Source organism: Macrosteles quadrilineatus, unplaced genomic scaffold (assembly GCF_028750875.1).
Source record: "Macrosteles quadrilineatus isolate MER2022 unplaced genomic scaffold, UCM_ALF_1.0 Scaffold_1__1_contigs__length_201487025, whole genome shotgun sequence".
NCBI lineage: Eukaryota > Metazoa > Arthropoda > Insecta > Hemiptera > Cicadellidae > Macrosteles > Macrosteles quadrilineatus.
Genome location: NW_026542594.1, coordinates 145,230,940 through 145,250,632, shown reverse-complemented (window position 1 = coordinate 145,250,632; position 19,693 = coordinate 145,230,940). Strand labels below are relative to the sequence as shown.

At 33.0% G+C, this 19,693-nt stretch overlaps 2 protein-coding genes across 2 annotated transcripts in view; one reads left to right on the top strand and one right to left on the bottom strand.

The window, feature by feature from the left end:
* The window catches only part of LOC129001295 (hemicentin-2-like), a 34,821-nt gene extending 33,869 nt beyond the window's left edge, over nt 1-952 (top strand). The window contains exon 25 of the mRNA XM_054428548.1: nt 905-952. Within this exon, the coding sequence (XP_054284523.1) occupies nt 905-952 (48 nt within the window). The remainder of the gene's footprint in view (nt 1-904) is intronic.
* The window catches only part of LOC128986491 (adipocyte plasma membrane-associated protein Hemomucin-like), a 438,949-nt gene that overhangs the window by 219,547 nt on the left and 199,709 nt on the right, over nt 1-19,693 (bottom strand). The window lies entirely within an intron of this gene.

The following is a 19,693-nucleotide window of genomic DNA, read 5'->3' as shown; positions in this document are numbered from 1 at the left end:
GCTGTGTGCTTTTGTATCAGTCAGTAAAACGTAAAGTAGCTTGGAAATTGGTTGATCTTGTTTAGCTGTTTTTGTAGTCCATGTTAAAAATATTTATGACAGTTTTAACTATATGTATCCTTCTTATACTGTACTCTTTTAGCAAGATTTGAAGTAAACAAGGAAGGCTTGCCTTAAAACAATAGCAAATAGGCACTTATTTGCTATTTTAAAATATTATGGGAAAAGATTTTAAAGATTTTATCTATATCATACAAAAGTAGGTAAAAATTGCAAATACGCTGTAAATGTTAAAAGACATAAGTATGTGTATTGGTATGTGTATACGTATTACATGAGATTAAATTTTATTTTATTCACGAGTGTTTATAAATTTCACACACAATCTTTGAGTTCTTTATGTCGAAGCGATGCCTTTAATTAAGGGTTCTGTCTCTCACCAAAACGCCTTTTTATCATTGCAATAGTGTAATGTTTCTTTCAATAAAGTATACATATTTTGCCCTTTTTCGAGTATTTGATAGTGCCGTTTTGCAAGGCTTCAATAAGGTCTACTAGGGTTGACATAGTTCAAAAGTTTAATGGTTTGTTGTTTTTCATACTCGTATTCAAGAGAATAAATACAGTAAGGTAACCAAGACGTTGAACTATGTTGGTTTAACTCAAAGATTTAACAATAACGAGATAATAAATACACAGGTCCATGAAACATACGTGAAACATTCAACAATGCCGAGATGTGTTATTTGATTGGACAATTCAATAAAGTGCGTTCTGTTTGTCTGGTTCAGTCAAAATAGTATCTAGGCCTACTGTAGTAATCTAATGCCGTATCACTAGGTTTGGCTATGCTGGCCTAGTTCAACGACATACTCTGTAGTTGACCAATAGCCGTGTGTTTCAGGAGGAGTCCACGCTGGTGGAAGGACCAGTCGTTACTACTCGTTTTTGACATTCTCTCTCACACAAGTGGCTTACAGTGATCTCTACGAGTCGTCGAATCAAACTTTTTATTATATGTAATTCGACAAATATTTTGATAAAACAGAATAAGTTTTTTAAGGTACCTTGGTAACTTACTTAAAGTACCGGTACTTGTTAAAATATACAAAACAGGGGTAAAATATTTTACAAACTTTATTTTCAAACCAATCAATTAACTTAAAACAGTTCTTGTGCGAAATTGTGTCTTTCTTATCTTCAAACATTCAACACGCAAAGAACCAAGTGTTACTCTGAATGAAGAATGTCTGTACAATATGCTCAACATTGCGTTCCTCCAAGAGAGTTATTCTCTTCAGATTCACTTTGTATGACTTTCAGTAATTTTAAGACAATGGAATGCGTGCAATGTATTTAGTGTGAATAAGGTATGATCTTATGTGATTTTGTACATATCCTGTAAATTAAATTTGTATTGAGATTTAGTATAAATTGGCTTTTATTTGTTCTACCTTATGAATATAGAGTGTTTATATGATTCTTTCCCTAACTGTGGGTGTAGTCTTTCCATTTAATGTTATGAAGCAAAGTTTCCTGATATTCAGAAAGTTTAAAAGGGTAGTCATTCGCTTATTAAAATTCAGGGACGTAAACTGAACATGAATGCACGGATAATATTGAATACAGGAGAACCCTTGTCTTACTGACTAAGGCAAGCTTTTTCTACAGCCATGATTATTCTTTTCATCGATTAAGAAAACATTGTTTAGAACCATTTCAAAGTAAATAAAATATATCTTTATCTAATTATTTGTAATGCTTAGGGGAAAAATAATATGACTCAATATATTTTGAGATTATAAGATTAATTTGGACTTTTGTAGCCTTTTAGAAATGTATTCCGTAATGAACTTTTATTTTCAACTGGTGAAAAGAAACTATATTAAACAACCCATAATATGCTGAAGATTTTAAAATATATGTTTTATTAGATGATTTGTTAAAAATTAAAACTAAGTAAAAACGGGATTTTTGCTATTATATTCGAATCAATGAAAAATATAAGTTCTTTGCTTCTGATATTTTTCGATAAATTTTTTGATTTCAGATCTATACTATAAAGAGTGATTTACCTAACAGTAAGGTAGGTCACATTTGTCAAAAAAGTTGCCGATTGCATTTCCATAAACTGTAGTCTCTTTTTTGCAATCTGACAGTGGTTAATCAGTCAACTTATAACTAACCACCTAACTAAACTTTTAACTAATTTGACCTTTCAATTGCTGGGTAGGTTGTTTGTGAGGAGCAGCTGTTAAATTACAACTATTGCACATGTTGCTCGGATTCGAGCAATTGCAAAGTATTGCAGGCATTGTATCAAAACTAATAACAGTCATAATTTCCGTTTACTTAAAAGAGTCAACGTAAAGATAATGTAATCAAACGCCACTCCAGTGATCGAAACTGATCTGTTTTAGTAAACATAATCTTTTCTTCATAAGAAATACATTGGAATTTTGATGTCATGTGGGGCAAAGCCCGAGGACTTTTATTACAGGAATTTGTGAAAGGGGGAATCTACACAAAAAATACTTAATTTTTTTAAAATTTTGACACATAGCCTAGTTTGTAAAAATCCGTCCATTATTAACGGAGGAGTAGTGTTTCGTAGATATCGCCTTCACGCAAGGATTCACATTATTTCAACCGTTCAACCGCAGTCAGCATAACTGAATTTTTAAAAATGTACTATAAAACTAAATTAAACTCCAGGGGAGCGAGGCCCTAAAAAAATGTTTAAGTAGGACAGTTGGAAAAGGGATGTAACAGGGAAACCCATTGTAGTTTTAACGTAAGCTATATATTGGATCAACCCATACTTCACAACTTGTACAAAGTTTTTTTTCGATTAGATACCCACAGCACAATGCAAATTAAAATAATTATTTGCTTCATAACCCTGGAAAAGCATTGTTGGCAAATTATAACATTCACCACTATACCATACAATAGCGTTTCACATTTTCCGTGTTTAAAGGGCTGTGACATCTACAACCCTCGTCTACCCAGCAACATCGCATGATAAGGCATCTGACAATATGGTTTTGAGCAACAGATCGTGACGAGCTCGTTGTTCCCGAAATTGTAATAAGCCTATAATGTCACATGGGGGAAGGGTCAAAATTAATAGCGATGGTTATGAGTCACTGAGGGGAGGCTCCCTACTCGTGGCGACCCTCGCTGGATCAAGCGACTTTGTTTATAAATATCTCTAGAAATAACTTTACACGGTTAAGGGGCTGACTGTGTAGAAGGAATAGTACCACCAAAAACTGGAAATACGAGGTTTTCAAGCATTCCTTATGTCATGAAAAGTATTAGGAGTTACTACGTGTGATCTTCAGTAACCAATAGTCAATGTTGTGATTTAACGTGTAATATACACATGAAAAGACCAAGAAACAGTGTGTGAACATATCATAGCTTACTGAGCGGAATAGTGCAGAATATTACTGATCAATCAAGCATAAAAATTATATTTATCTGTCAAAAATAAGTATTAAGATATGTATTTAATCTTAATAAAATTAAATACTGTTGGTGCTTTGATTCTTTATTAGGGTATTTGTGTCGGCTTAATGGTGTCAGGAAAGGTTTGAGGATATATATACAATAGGGTCCATGACCCGTCCACGATCTGATGGATGATAAAAGGTTGTCGTCAAGAGTGACTTGGATAACAATATTCATGATTGAGCAGAACTTTTACTTACAGAGATATCTCCATTGAAAATAATATGTCCCGATTAGAAGAGACTGTATAATTTAACGAAATATTAATATGATAGGGCAGGCGGAGGAAGTCAAATTCATATTCATATTATTTACCTTTATAGCAGATTAAACATGAACTTTATCAAAAGAATCTTACTTGTCTTGGGGATGGACGAACAGGTAATTAAATGCAACAGGTAATGAGACTTGTACCTGCTATAATTGCTTGGAGGCCAAGCCTTTCTATGTAACTTGGTTAACCTTTAATTACTTTTAAGCCGGCAACTGTGCACTGTTAGACTGTTCCAAGCAAGTTGTTGGCTTATAATATAGGCCTATAATATATTGTCGAATAATTGACGTATCAATTGATGGATCGTCTATCGCCTCGGCCGGATTGCCGGCATAGCTTGGGCTCAATATTGCTTCCGTACTATTGATGCCGTGACAAATGATACAATCAGTCTCTTTATTGAAGGAATCCTTCCAAATAGTGAACATCAGTCTTTCAACGTAAGAACGTGTTTTAGTGAATTTCTCTATGCAGAATAACCTGATGCCTTGGACAGCAGAGCACCAAAGAATCCTTCTGTGTTTTTCAGTACCGGTACGTATCAATCATTACGGTATCGTTCATTTTTTATTTCAGATCGTATTAATATGACATGCTCTAACCACCCAATGGTGTTGTTTTAGTGGTTAGTTTATTCGGTCTATTTAACAGAAATGAATTAATGATGCTATCTAACAAAAAGCTCGAAAGTAGATGGTAACAAGACCAGGGTTTGGAACGTTCCCTTTCAAAAAGTAAAAATGCCACTTGCGTAAAAACACAAAAAAATATATATATGATCTGAAATCATTATGATTTAAAAATTATTTTCTATACGAGGAAAACAAAAAATACAATTTTATATTCTCAACACGGTCGAAGCAACCAGAGTGTACACCAGCGAGGGTTCATTGAATTTACTAATCATTCTATTGTTGAAACTAATTAATTAAATCCATGTTTTGTTATCATCTGCTGCTGTAAGCTAATTTTTAAACTACAATGAGGAGAACGTGTTTCATTGCTTCAAAGCAGACAAAAGATCTATTCCATTCTCTTTGTTAGTTCCTTTGCATAATTGTTCGTGGAACTTTATTGTGTTAACGTAATGATAAATAGCAAAAGATATTTATTAACTCTTCTTCAATTGTTTTACTACCATAAATTAATGTTTAAACACAGGGTCATCTTCCTCATGAAATTTCACTTGTAAGTATAACCATGAAATCGGCTCTCATCCAAATAATTATAATAGCACTCATAAGATAATTAATCGAGTAACACAATTTAATTTCAAAGTAAACTGGTATAAGAAGTGTTACTTTTAAGCAGTAGTACCTTATCATGTAAAATATTATATTAATGATATGTTACTCATACCCAATGGTGTATCATCTGTGCTTAGGCGATATTCGTGATGTAGGCAGAGAATTAGTTTGTCGTCTATACGTTGAAGAAGCAAACAATTTCTCTCGGGGTTGATTGAAAGTAGGTGTAATAACTTTGCTTTTGTAAGTCCCTAAACGAGGTTCATTTTCGTAACAGTTTAATGAGGAGCGTCTACCAAACAAGGCCCTTTTTGTCTTCCTTCATCTTTCCTTCCATTACACGCTTCGTTCCTCTTACAAGGATTTTAATGGCATTTCTTTACTGAGGTTGGATATACTTCACTAGACACTACATAATCAGTTCTTGGTGCTTGGTAGTGATGAAATAAATATTTAACACAATCGATAATAAAATACCTACAATACGACAGACTGGCGTGACAAGTGCATAGTTGAAGGCAAAGACGAATTAATGATGGGTGTAGTACAAACAGTATGATAGCGTTGTTACTTAGCTTACCTACTACCAACAATAGTAATGTGTATGCATAGTAGTAAAACATGTATGCTGTCATAGACTACAAAGATTTGTCCCATCTGTTTTTGTCGTGGAGGAGAGATTCATTCACATTTTCTATTGTGAAAATATACAAGGATTTACGATACGATTTAAGTAAGGTTTGCACTATTTTTCTCTGGCGCTTAAAAGAAACATATTAAGTAATGAGTTGAAACATTTTTCACCAAAACCCGTACGGGAATAAGTAAAAGAAAATGTATTATATTCTCAACGTGATCGGAGCACTGGATGTTTCAAAAGTGAGGTTCACAGGTTCAAATATCAATATATTATCAGTAAAAATACAACAACATTAAAAATGTCTGTGATGCATAGTTTGTTTTACCTTTATTTATTACAAAACAATAATATAAGTATATGATATTGAAAAATTTACATTTACGGGACTACTTTTGTCAAGTATCTAAACAGAAATTATGCATTTTTAAAAGGTATTGTAATAATATGTGTTATTGGACATTTTTTTTTTTTTGAATTATCAACTCAAATTTAGAAGAAATTGGGTTTGAATAGTTAAAAATACAATTAAATAGCTACGTATATGTTCAATTACACTCTTAAACAACTTCATTACCTACGGTATTGTCTGGATGAATACGTATTTGTGTTATCTTGTTACCAATTTTTTTCGTGTAAACGTAACGTCGTGTATACGTGTTTTTCAAGTATCCAAACTGAAATAATGCATTTTTAAAAGGTCTTGCTTGTATGTTAATGGACATTTTTTTTTTTTTTTTTTTGAATGATCAACTCAAATTAAGAAGATTTTGGGGTTGAATAGTTAAAAACACAATTAAATAGCAACAAATATTCGTTTAATTACACTGCTTATAAGCAGTGGCGTTCAGTGGCGTTGAGTTGCTAAATTGAAGGATTTTCTATCAGAGTCCTTGGTTCGAATCCCGTGTGAAGTACTGATAACATATATATGTATACTAGCTGGCCCGACAGACGTCGTCCTGTCCTAATGTGGTAAAATGTCAAAAGCTCGTTCATTTTCAAGATGAGTTCACTCGCATGGCTCAATCACGTCCTGGTTGAAGTTCGTTCGCTGCGCTCACTTGCCTCCAGGTAATACAATTTATCAACCCTTCACATTAAAAATAAAATATATGTACAAAAAAATGTATGTATGTAAAATATATGTAGTGGATTAAGTTCGTTCGCTACGCTCACTCACCTTTTGGTTGGAAATTAGCTGTAACAAATTATAGTGCTGCACCCTGTTGGTAAACCTATTAACTTTTTGTATTGAGCATCACAGAATCAAATTGATTAGTTGAACCAGCTGTTAAGATTCTTTAATTCCATTTAAATATGAGTACTCATAAGGTTAACATGGGAAACTCCAGAGCCACTGGGACGGAGCCCTTTATACGGATCTGCACCAAACTTCACACAAACCATCCTTGAATAATGCTTAATAAAGCCTGAAAGTTTCATTACAATCTGTCGAGCGGTTTTGGAGTCCATAAAGGACAAACTTACAAATATACAAACATACATTGGATTTTATATATATAGATAATTTGATAGTTACCAATAAGGTTTATTAGGTTCGGTAATTGGGCTCCATATTCGATATCCTCCCGTGAACTTCATAAAATATGTGTGTACAACATATCGTGCGGTGTAAGGCATATTTCAAAATAATGCATGCAATGTATAACAAGCGAAGAAGGATAATTTAGGATGGGATAAAAGGATAAGAAGGTAGGGAAGCTCTTGCTTGTCGGACGGTCCTCATTATGCTGTTAGGCAAATGAAGCGTGTTGAACATTTACAAGGGCAAACTCATTACACCTACTTTAACCGTCCAACGTGGCAGACTGGTGGATACTACCACTTGGTTTTTTTTTTAATTAATAATATCAACATTTAGTTATGGGAAGGTCACTAGCTCAATAGTAATAAAAGACAGAAGCTTTTTGATGGCTCAAAACTGGACCCAGGTGTCCTTGATCATAGGGCTAAAATGTATGATCCTGACTAAAGAACAGCAGACCTTAGTCAGTAAGAGTGTCATCTTGTTCATCCAACACTAATCCTTCACTCGTTTTCACTTTGAAATACGCATCTTGTTGTGTAAACGTTGGGGTAAACTAATGTAATTAATGACTTAATGAACATAATTTTCATTATATCTTTAATCCCAAATAAACGTCGAAAGTTTAGATTACTGTATGGCCTGAAATAGCTCTCAACTTTGATAATTAATTGAATGTAGAGCTTTAAACCTTGTTAGCGTTTCATGTTATTAATGTGCTATCCTATTAATCTTATCACATATTCTGAGTTTCATCTTTTAAGATTTAGTTTTACCGCTCACCTAAAGCCCCGTTCACACGGGGTGAGTTTACAAGCTACACGCCGGCTTTTTTACACGCAGCTAGTAAAATAGCTCAGTGTGAACGACGTACTCGCTCAAAAGCTGCTTGTAAAAAAGCTCTGGAAAAAGTTGACGCTGCCGCTACTTTACACGCCAACTCGCCAGCTTTTGAGCGAGTAGGCGTGTAAAGTAGCCCAGTGTGAACACAGTTGCTTGTGCTTGTGCGCGTGTTATTCAAAGATGGTGGAGGATTTGGTTCAAGCCAGCTACTGAGCGAGTGGAAAAAGCATCGTGTGAACGACTACAAGCGCACTCGCCGACTCGCCGGCGTCTTTCTACACGTCTGCGAGTTGGCGAGTGGACAAGCTCCGTGTGAACGAATACAAGCACACTCGCCAACTCGCCAGCTTCTTACACGCTGGCGTGTAGCTTGTAAACTCGCCCCGTGTGAACGGGGCTTTAGTATACAATTACAGCAAACTGTTTTGACTCCCATTTCAATTTTAGTAGTCTGTAGTAATAAATTTCCATCTATTCAATGAAGAAACAAAGGGTTAATTTTAATTAAAATATTAGTTACCCAGCAGTATTTTATATGGACAGTATGATAAAAAAACAAGAAATTTTTTCATGTAAAAGTAAGTAATACTAAAACAGAAAATCCGCTACATTTGACTCGTCTCTCGAGTCACCTCGTTTATATATTATTCCACGCGCCCGGAGGATCGACTAACAGGACTTCGATAACACTTTCTCAGGTCCCTGGCGTGAAACAAGCTCACTTCTATCGTAATAAAGGCAAAGTTTCAATATTATAGTGGCCAAAATGTGGTTCTGGTTAGAGATTTTTAAATTTAATTAATTGTTTTAATTAAGTTGTTAACCACTACGTTAAAGCATGTTCAACCCTAATACACGTGATAATGGAGAGAACATGTATTTGACAGACTAATTTTTCTGATAGTTAAAATTATTTTGATTTTAGTGAAGGATCTAGAATTACTGGATATCAAATAAACAGTAATATAATTTTTTTGACTCCAGATCCACTTCAGTTGGTAGAACTATATTTCGATATAACTATATAACTATATTTAGATTATTTTTACAGTTCCAAATTTATATCAAGAGTACATACAGTAAAATATACGAGTAATATGTCAAGGGATTTACATATGTTAACAAACGTTTATTAAATCAACAATATTATCAAGCTGGTTTATTATGGCTTACATGTAATAATTAATAATTATTATTATGTACCAGGCCATAATAATTATAAAACTATTATTCAATATTACCTATTTAAGAAAGACTGTCTTATCTTTGTAAAACTGCATGGACATTTCATAACAACAAACCGTGCTGGACAACCCCATAACGTATTACCATTGACGATGGAATAACAGTCAAAGTTATAACGTCAAGTTAGGGTATGTGTGGTACTTTCAACCCCATGCAAAAATATTCGGGAAACTAACTACAGTACTTACCAAAACTAAAATTGAGAATAGATTTTTATAATAATTGATGAGTTTCACAGGAATATAGGAGAAAGTACTAACACCTGAGTTGTTTACACATTTTTTAGTCGTGAGAGAAGTTTTCATCTCACTCAAGATGTGTTAACACAAAATATTATGAATTAAACCCTAATATGGAATTCACAGGAATTCTCGTAAACTCTTGTTTATTTGTTAAGGAATACTCATTTTCCACTATTGCTATTGGAATGCATTGGTGCCCGGCTATAGAATTAAAATTTCTGATTAAATAATGTCACTTGATGCATTTTTTTATTAGCAAGTAAACAGTTTTTTTTTATCTATTACTTATTTAATACGCAAGCAGATTTTTTGTAACAATTACTCCTCCGAAACTACTGAACCGATTGACGTGTTTTTGGTGTCATTGGAAAGAGCATAACGTGAAGTTGTGCAGGAAATTTTCTTTTTAGGGAAATAATTAGATAGTGAGGCCCTGGGGCCCTTTAAAGTTTTGTATTTTTCCATAAGATTAACATGGGAAACAAACATTGCTATGAAACTCCAGCTGTTGTTAGAAATTAAAAGTGAGAAGAAGAACATATGTTAATTGTAAACAGTCGATAAGTTTGCTAATTTAACAGTTTGCTACAAAGATTTACTGACTTGGTTGAAATGAATTCTTTACTATTTGAATATGTGTTGGCGTAAATATTACAATGGAAAAAAGCAAGAGAGCCTGGATAAATTGATATATTAAAAAGAAAACGGTGCTGCATTTTTTAGTAATCATTGAAAGAGCCGGTTTGCAAACTATGGAAACATAGGAAAGTCATAGAACACCACCATGGAGAAGAAATAGAAATAATGGGTTTTTTAGAATTTATAATCGTTATTGTGGACAACCTAATGCGGTTATGAGAAAGGCTATTTGTAGAAAACATTAAAACACGAGATCAGCTTTTGAAAAATTACTAGCTGTTGTACCCGTGCTTTGCAACGGGAAGATACCACAAAATAGAAACATTACTATGAGACTTTTAAATCTGGTAAGTGTGGATACCACCATTTTGGTTTCGATTAATTTTAGATCTTATGTAGGCTGATGAGAGAAAAACTGACCAAATCTTTGAATACAACTTTGACATACATGATTTACCTTGATCTCCATTAGTTACATATCTTTTAATTTATTATTGATATTTTAAATTTTAATTTTGAAGTTGCAAAAATACTAATTATTAAATTTAAATGAAAATTCTTTAGATTTCACTCTTCTTTATATTAAATCACAAATTCTTCCATCTTCAGTTTCATTACTCACAATAAATCATTAGCAAAACTTAGTCAGCTGTTATAAACTTTAGAAATATTGCTGTGCCTTATAAATAAAGTCTTTTGAAATATTAAAGAAACTATATCTATAGGTAGGCCTACTATAAAATATTTTAAACAAATAATTTAGCATTAAAGACAGCAGACAAAACTAATATGGTTATCAAATCATCAAGGACTAAAAAATGCAATAGCAAATACAGTATATGTTTCATTGCATCTCTGATTCTACTCTACAAAAATATCAACGAACAACTTAATATACAAACCGGTTCTTTTAATCAGTTCCACCGTCCAGTAGCTTTACATTTTCACACTTACCATTAAGTAAACATAGTAACAGATATTTAATTGATTTTAGAAACAAAAGAACACTGTGTACTGCTTATTTTTATGATATTTTCCTTGGTTTAATCGTGGTTTAATTTAATCAGTGGTGTGGCAAAACACAAATAATAAATGTATCAAATAAAGTAAATGTGAACTGAAAGCTATGTTAAGATAAAAAAGAGTATTTTGTATTACCATTTGATAATTAGATATAGTTACACATAAACAAAAGATTTTAGAAAACAAAAATCAACGACTGATAAAAAACAATGTGATGTGCAAGTTATGTTAAGTTAATCTAACACATGTTAAACAGTTAGATTTTATTTAAAGTAGCCTTCAAATTCATACAGAACATCTATACATTGTAATTTTCATACTGTTTCCATGAAAACATATCAATAACATTATTTTCATAACTTAGAAGCTTTAAAACATCCAAAGCAGAGCCGGAGTTGATACAGCAACGGTTATAGAATCTTTTTTTCCATAATCATTGACATAGTTTTAGAATATATAATCCATGATAAAGGTTAGATTGAAATAAAACTACCTCATAGTTATAGAAAATATTATATTTAATTTCTTTGTATCAGCTGTCTGAAATTGTGAAATATATGCAGTTTAGCAGTTCTTCTTGTTTACATTTAAATGTCAAAACAAATGTAAACAAACATTGTTTGTGTTCTCATCGCAGCCATGGAGACCAATCAATATTTACTTTTAAAATGTTCACCTCAGAACTTTTAAAGCCAAAGGGGCAAAGCCTGCGGTCAGTATCGAAATGTGAATAGTCCTATAATGGTCCTTGGTATGGTAGCTATATTTTTGTAAAATTTAAGCCTAGTTGGTTCAGTAGTTTTTGCACCTATTAGTAACACACATACAGACAGACACCATTAGATTTTTATATAGGCTAATAGTATAGAAGATAAGATATTTGCATGAAAAGGTTGATTATATCGATCTGATATGTACATCTAGAGTATTTCCATAATCTTTCAGTCAATTCTTTTAAAGTCATCAGACATTATAATTGTTATTCGATTTAAAATAACGCCTGTAATACTAAGCAATTGCTCGAATTCGGGCAACAGAGACACTAGTCTTATTTTAAAGTACGTTTATTGGGTACGTTATTTACTGACGAATGAACCTTTAACATATTTGTTAATGTTTAAGTTGTCTAGTTTGAAATTACAAGATCGTGTGTTCTATAAATTTAGCTTTATTGCGTTATAAATAAATTTGGTGCAGCTAAAATAAAAATTAGAATACGCGACCTATTTCAAGTCACTTAGTTACAGTTTCTCCTCTTTTTTTTCCACGGCAATGCCATTTACCATCTTTGTACTGATAAAAATATAGTGGCAGATACCCAGACACGAACCCACGAAATCACTTTAAAATATCCAACTGATGTATTGTCTCACCTGGGGCCCTATTTTTGAAATGGTTGACTGTTGAGTTGAGTGTCGAGTCATTCTATTTCCAATCGTTTCGTATTTTTGAAACGGTTGACGGTGGACTTATACAACCAAAACTACTCAACACCTATCGAGCTGTTGAGTGGAGGTTGACTGCACTTTCTTCTTCCTCTCTTTCGGCAAAAAATTACTCTTTTTGAGACGACGCCATATTGTTTTGTTACTGCTTTAATTTACTAATTGCGATTTAGAGGTTATGTATTTGTTGTCAATGTATTAGCACCCAATTATGCGTTTGTTTTCTGTAGAATAATCGCATTTTAATTTTATTTACTGTGTCAATACTAGACTATTTAATCAAGGGTTTTATTCTTGTTGGAATGTTTGAAATAGACTAGGCATACTAATTGAACTTATTATAAGATAATTATTGTTATTAGACCTATGATTTAAGGTATTAAAGATTGTGGTAGAGAGAAACATTATCATAGTTTGTTTCAATACTATTCACCTAATAAAGGGATCAAATTAATTTAAGTTACGATATGCTTCCAGTGCAATGGCAAATAGCCGATTTAACCTAAATAAAAAACAATTAAAATTAACATAAAACAAACCGATGAAAGAAACTAAAATAAGGTGATGTGTTCCGAAATAGAGACGAAGAAAGCAAATAATAATGTATTTAGGATGAGTGTAGGACCTAAAGTAAAGTGCAGCCTATGCCTAAACTTATAACTAGCTACACCCTAAAACAAACATCCATAGTAAATTTTATTTTTTATACTTAAGTTTATTACTTTATTTAGTTTACTTTAGTTTATTACTTAAGTTAAGGTACTTTGCAATCACTAAGATTAAGCAAGACATAACCTCAATCTCAATCTCTCAAGAACGGAGTTGACAGTTTACCTCAGTGTCTCGAAATATGGCAGATTGAGATTAGCTGCCAGATTTTAGAGTAAGAAGAGGTTAAATCGAAGTCCGCAAGAACTCTGCATTGTGATTGGTTCAAAATGACGTCATCTGAATTTTTGACGGTCGTATGCTCTACATTTCCACCACGAGTCTCTCAACTAGTGATTCCCAACTCGCTTCCCAACTGTTGGGTTTCAAAAATACCAAATCATGTTGTTGGTTGAGTTGAGTGCTGACGATTGACTCAACTGTCAACCATTTCAAAAATAGGGCCCCTGTTCTAGAGGTCTTGGTTTCTACTAAGAATGATAAATAATTGGTCTGAATATTAATCATTAATTATCAAAATCGTAATCATCTAGAACAACTTGGTTGGTTCGAAGCAACTTCAAACCATCAAAAGGTGCTTCAAACTTTTCTCAGAAGTGAACTGGCGACCTCCAGATTACTTGGTGAGCACTTTAGCGACTCGTTACAGTTACCCATCTATATTTCATACAAGTTAAAAGTTAAAATTATGCTACAGATGAAACACATTTTCGCATCAGGAAACTTTATTTGTAACATAATTTACGTACCATGCAAAAGTGTAATTCTATTGCGTATTGGTTCGTAAAAAGTAATTTAAACTCGCCTGGAAATGAGTGTAGAGCTTTAAATGTAATTGGAAAAGTTCTAAATAACTTACTTTTAAATGAGCCTGGTACAGAGTCAACGTTAATGAAGTTACTAGATTTGTTGAAGTAAATCATTAACGATTTTATTTTAATTCGGAAAAGGTATACTTTTTCAAATCGCAGTTCTCAAAGACATTGCTTTATTATACTGTTCACATTTTATTACAGTTAAGTAAAAGGTAAATTGCATTTTAAACTTGCGTGACTCACTTTATTGATACGATTTATACAGTGTTGTAAACGGGTCTCAGTATGTAGTGATTGTCAAACAATTTTTGGAATCTATAGTTGTAGTCCCACATCAAGTAAACTACAGTACATAAAAGTACTGTAAGCCATGTTTGCTCATAGGAGAATATACCATATGTTGCCATGTAAGCTCTGGACTTCGTCTCGAACTCAAAAACATCTCATGCCAGCAAAACCTCATTTTGGGCCCTAGGTACGAAATATACTATTGGATTGTCCTGTAATATTAACGTGGAATTGATAGCTGTTGCAGTTTAAGCTATACAGAGTGTCCCAGACCACCCGGCCGGCTTCTATAGCTCCAACATGTCAATATGAAAGCAAATAGAAACCTAATTGCAACTTGAACCCCCTATTTTGACTCAAAGACATTCAGCAAAATTATTTTTAAACCCATCAAAGCACCCAATATGGTTGATATTAAGGGGTGAGGATGGTTTTTGAGAAATGTTCAAATCTAAAGGGGGTCGAGTTATACCTAATTTTAAAGGTCTTTGAGTCCTGAGTATTTTAGTGGAACAAGTTTAAAATTATTTTTATCCCTATTAACAGGTTTTTAAAAAACGTACAAAAATAAAAAATTGAACAACTTTTCACTGCGTAGAGGTTAAATTTCATGGGAGGTTGAAATTTCTTTAACACTTTATTGCTAAATGAGCTTTTAAAAAACACTGGTTTTAACCATTTTCCTAACTTTTTACTTGTGGTTACAGATTTTTCATGTAAATGTTCACCAATATCCAACATTGTATGCGTTATTCTACCAAGAGTAATGCCCATGATACACGAAACGCTTTTACCTTCAGGAGGAAATTAATGATTTTACTTCCTCGCAAATGAGGGGTGTACAATGATATATTAATTACTAGTTCTCCTCTTGAAACATTGCCCTATGAGTTGTTTTCAAAGTTAAGTGAATTTTAACTTTTGAGTATATATCATCCCATATGAAACATGTAGTTTTTTTTAGTTTACATTATGATCTCAAAAAATTACTTTGAATAACGGCATAGCTCCTCTGTTGCTGTTGTTGTGTATGGTAATATGAATAACGATTTTATGCTGAACTAAGCTTTGTAGGTCCCAAGTAGCAAAATAATGCATGGAACAAATATTGCTAAACTGGACTCTTTTGTAACCATGATTCTGAGAGTAAAGTTTTGCAAAAATCTCAAACTGATCCAACATAGGAAATCTCTTTTATAAACTCTAGGAAAGTTAACACCGATTTAAAAACTTATTTTGAGTGTCTTTGACAACTATTTTTTTAGATTGTTTTTAAAATATTTTGATTATAGGCTACTGTATTTATCATATACTAGCTGTAACCCGCGGGCTTTGCCCCGTTTAACTTCTTAATTTTCAAGATTATCTCGTTCGCATGGCTCAATCACGTCCTGGTTGAAGTTTGTTCGCTACGCTCACTCACCTTTAGGTTGGAGCTCGTTCGCTGCGCTCACTTGCCTTCAGGTTAGCTCGTTCGCTACGCTAACTCGCCTCCAGGTTGAAGTTCGTTCGCTACGCTCACTCACCTTTTGGTTGCAAATTAGCTGTTGTCATAAATGTAAAAGAAATAATAGTGCTGCACCCTGTTGGTAATCCTTGTAACTTTAATGCTATTGAACATCATAGAACAGAACCAACTTGTTTAATTGAAACAGCTGTTAAGATTCAATAATTCCATTTCTCATAAGGTTAACATGGGAAACTCCAGAGCCACTGGGGCGGAGCCCGAAAGGATTTTTGAAAAAAAAGAATATGCCTATATGTTAATCGGGAATGTGAGCTATCATCATGCCAAATTTCAGCCCAATCCGACCATATTTTTCGAGTTTACTTTTCCCATACACACATACACACATACAGCAACCACCTCTTTTTTATAATAGTATAGATAGATAGATATTTATTTATTTGTATTTATGCAAGTTTTAGGTTGGAAATAGTTTTGCGTTTTATATATATATATATATATATATATATATCTAATATATAAAATTCTCGTGTCACAGTGTTTGTCTGCAAACTCCTCCGGAACGACTTCACCGATCGTTATGAAATTTGGTGTGTAAATTCTGTAGGTATGCGAATCGGACGTAAACTATTTCCCGTTTCGAAATTCTTAAAAGGGCTCCGCCCCAGTGGCTCTGGAGTTTCCCATGTTAACCTAATGAGAAATGGAATTAATGAATCTTAACAGCTGTTTCAATTTAACAAGTTGGTTCTGTTCTATGATGTTCAATAGCATTAAAGTTACAAGGATTACCAACAGGGTGCAGCACTATTATTTCTTTTACATTTATGACAACAGCTAATTTGCAACCAAAAGGTGAGTGAGCGTAGCGAACGAACTTCAACCTGGAGGCGAGTTAGCGTAGCGAACGAGCTAACCTGAAGGCAAGTGAGCGCAGCGAACGAGCTCCAACCTAAAGGTGAGTGAGCGTAGCGAACGAGCTCCAACCCAAAGGTGAGTGAGCGTAGCGAACGAACTTCAACCAGGACGTGATTGAGCGATGCGAACGAGATCATCTTGAAAATTAAACGTAACGGTACTTTCTTTCCATCGGTCTGTCTTAGGGGAAACCTATAACTTAGGCGATACGAAGTTCGCCGGGTCAGCTGGTATATATATATATATACATAATTTATCATAACAGTTGCATGCAACAAAAATAAATGTATGGTTGTATAATGTTTAATACACTTTTCTATTATAGAATATAAATAACTAAGATGTCCCTCTATGTGAGAGCCATCAACTGTTTCCGGTTTAAAATGTGTCATTGTATATGCACTTATATTTGAATCTGAATATAAAAGGAGCAGTTAATCTATCTATATACGGTACGTAGGTAATTTGATATGGGTTATTGTTTAGAGATTAGAACTCCTAGAGTTTTCAATCCATCTTGACGTTTCTGTTTCATTTTAAAAAGCTCACTCTAAAGTTGCGAGTCGTCCCGTGAAATGAGCTCAGTATATACGTGAAGGGGCTTCATGGGCTTTCAATGATGTTAATCTTATGAAATGGTAATACTATTTAGATGTATTTTAACTTTAATGTTTTTCTTATTTTTATTCATTTTTGCAGTTACTGATTTAGTAGTGGTACACTTAAAAAGTGTCAATATTAGGTTAAACAGAAACATTTACTAGTTGTTTAAAACCAGTTCAAAGATGTTTAAAAGCTAAATAAATCCAGTCAAAATGTAAGTATTGGATATTAGTATAGAAATATTTTTAAATACGTTATCCAATAGTATAAAATCTTACAATTACATTTGCAACATGTATTTTACTCATACTTCATTCCTGCTATAAAAAATATTCAAAGGAGATCAAATATAACTGCAGTGAAGCTATCTCATTCACACGTATTCTGATGCGTGTCATAAAAGTTAAGCGCTTACCATTTCGCCTTTTCCACTTGCCTTTTTCATTTGATTTCGGATAATGTAATATTATAATTGAAACCTTTTCTCCGTTATGCTATTCTATAATTTTACGTTTTCTTTCAAAATATTGAGGAACTAGCTGTTGTACCCGTGCTTTGCAACGGAAGAAAACACAAAATAGAAACATTTTAATCTCTAAATCTGTTGCATATCATAGCTACACATCCGCCAACGCTTTTAGAAACAAAATTCAACTTTTATAGCCGTAATAGAAACATTTAAGTTATTACTTTTAAATCTAGTAAGTAGTGGATACCACCATTTTGGTTTTGATTAATTTTAAATCTTGTGTAGGAGAAAAACTGTGTATATGAGAAAAACTTACCAAATCTTCGAATAAAACTTTGACATACATGATTTACCTTCATCTCCCTTAATTATACATATCTTTTAATTTATTATTGTCATTTTAAATTTCAATTTTAAAGTTGCAAAAATATTAATTATTAAATTTAAATGAACATTTTTTTTAATTTCATTCTTCTTTATATTAAATCACAAATCCTTCCATCTTCAGTTTCTTCACTCACAATAAATCATTAGCAAAACTAAGTCAGATTGCTGTGCCTTATCAATACAGTCTTTTGAAATATTAAAGAAACTATCTATAGGTACTATAAAAAGTGTTAAACAAATAATTTAGCATTAAAGACCTCATAGTTATGGAAAATATTATATTTAATTTCTATGTATCAGCTGTCTGAAATTGTAAAATATGCAGTTAAGCAGTTCTTCTTGTTTACATTTAAATGTCAAAACAAATGTAAACAAGCATTGTTAGTGTTCTCATCACAGCCATGGAGACCAATCAATATTTACTTTAAAAAAATTCACCTCAGAACTTTTAAAGCTAAAGAGGCAAAGCCTACGGTCAGTATCGAAATGTGAATAGTCCTATAATGGTCCTTGGTAAAGGTAGCTATATTTTTGTAAAACTTAAGCCTAGTTGGTTCATTAGTTTTTGCACCTATTAGTAACACACATAAAGACACCGTTAGATTTTTATATAATAGTATAGAAGTATAGATATCCGTTGCAAGATGAAAAGAATGCAGCCTACAGCTTTATTTTGGACAAACAAATTGGAGGTATTCTCAATGTTTCACTTTAAAGTGCTTTTATTTTGTTATACAAAATTCTAACTTGAAGCCTTCAGCCCGAATGTTGTTCTGTATTCATATATGAAGACTTAAACGCATAACCCAGTGAAAATATCGGTGCAGAGGCCCTGACCAAGCATCTAATAAATAAGATAAGCTACACAAGCGGGCCTCTTTACGCTGGAACTGATACTTCTACAAACTGATCGATCATGGTTACAGATCTGAAATTTACAATTTACTGAAAGTTATAGAAATCTTCTATCAAATACGAATGCATTCTTGTAAACCTCCTTGATATGTCCTTACACGTGTAAAATTATCATTCACTTAAGATCTGTAATTATTTTAGAATATTACTGAACATGAAAACAATTTTAAGCTAGATGTATAGCGTGCAGAAAGAGATGAGGACGGTAAATTTAAGATTAACTTGCTGGGCACGTCGAGAGATCTGGTGTATCGTTACAGTGAAGAGGATAGTAAACTTATATGGCAAACATTAACGTTCACTCTTGGTCTTTATTTATTTAATACACACTACTGTAACAATTATATTGTGTCTGTCTAACTATTATATATATGTCTAACTATACTTGACCTAAAATATTACTCAAAGATGGTCTTTTTTTAGATATAAGCACATTTTTATTCCTTCACAAAGGTGTTTCTCCGACGTCGAAGATTAAATTTTTGTTTCAAATTCTATTTT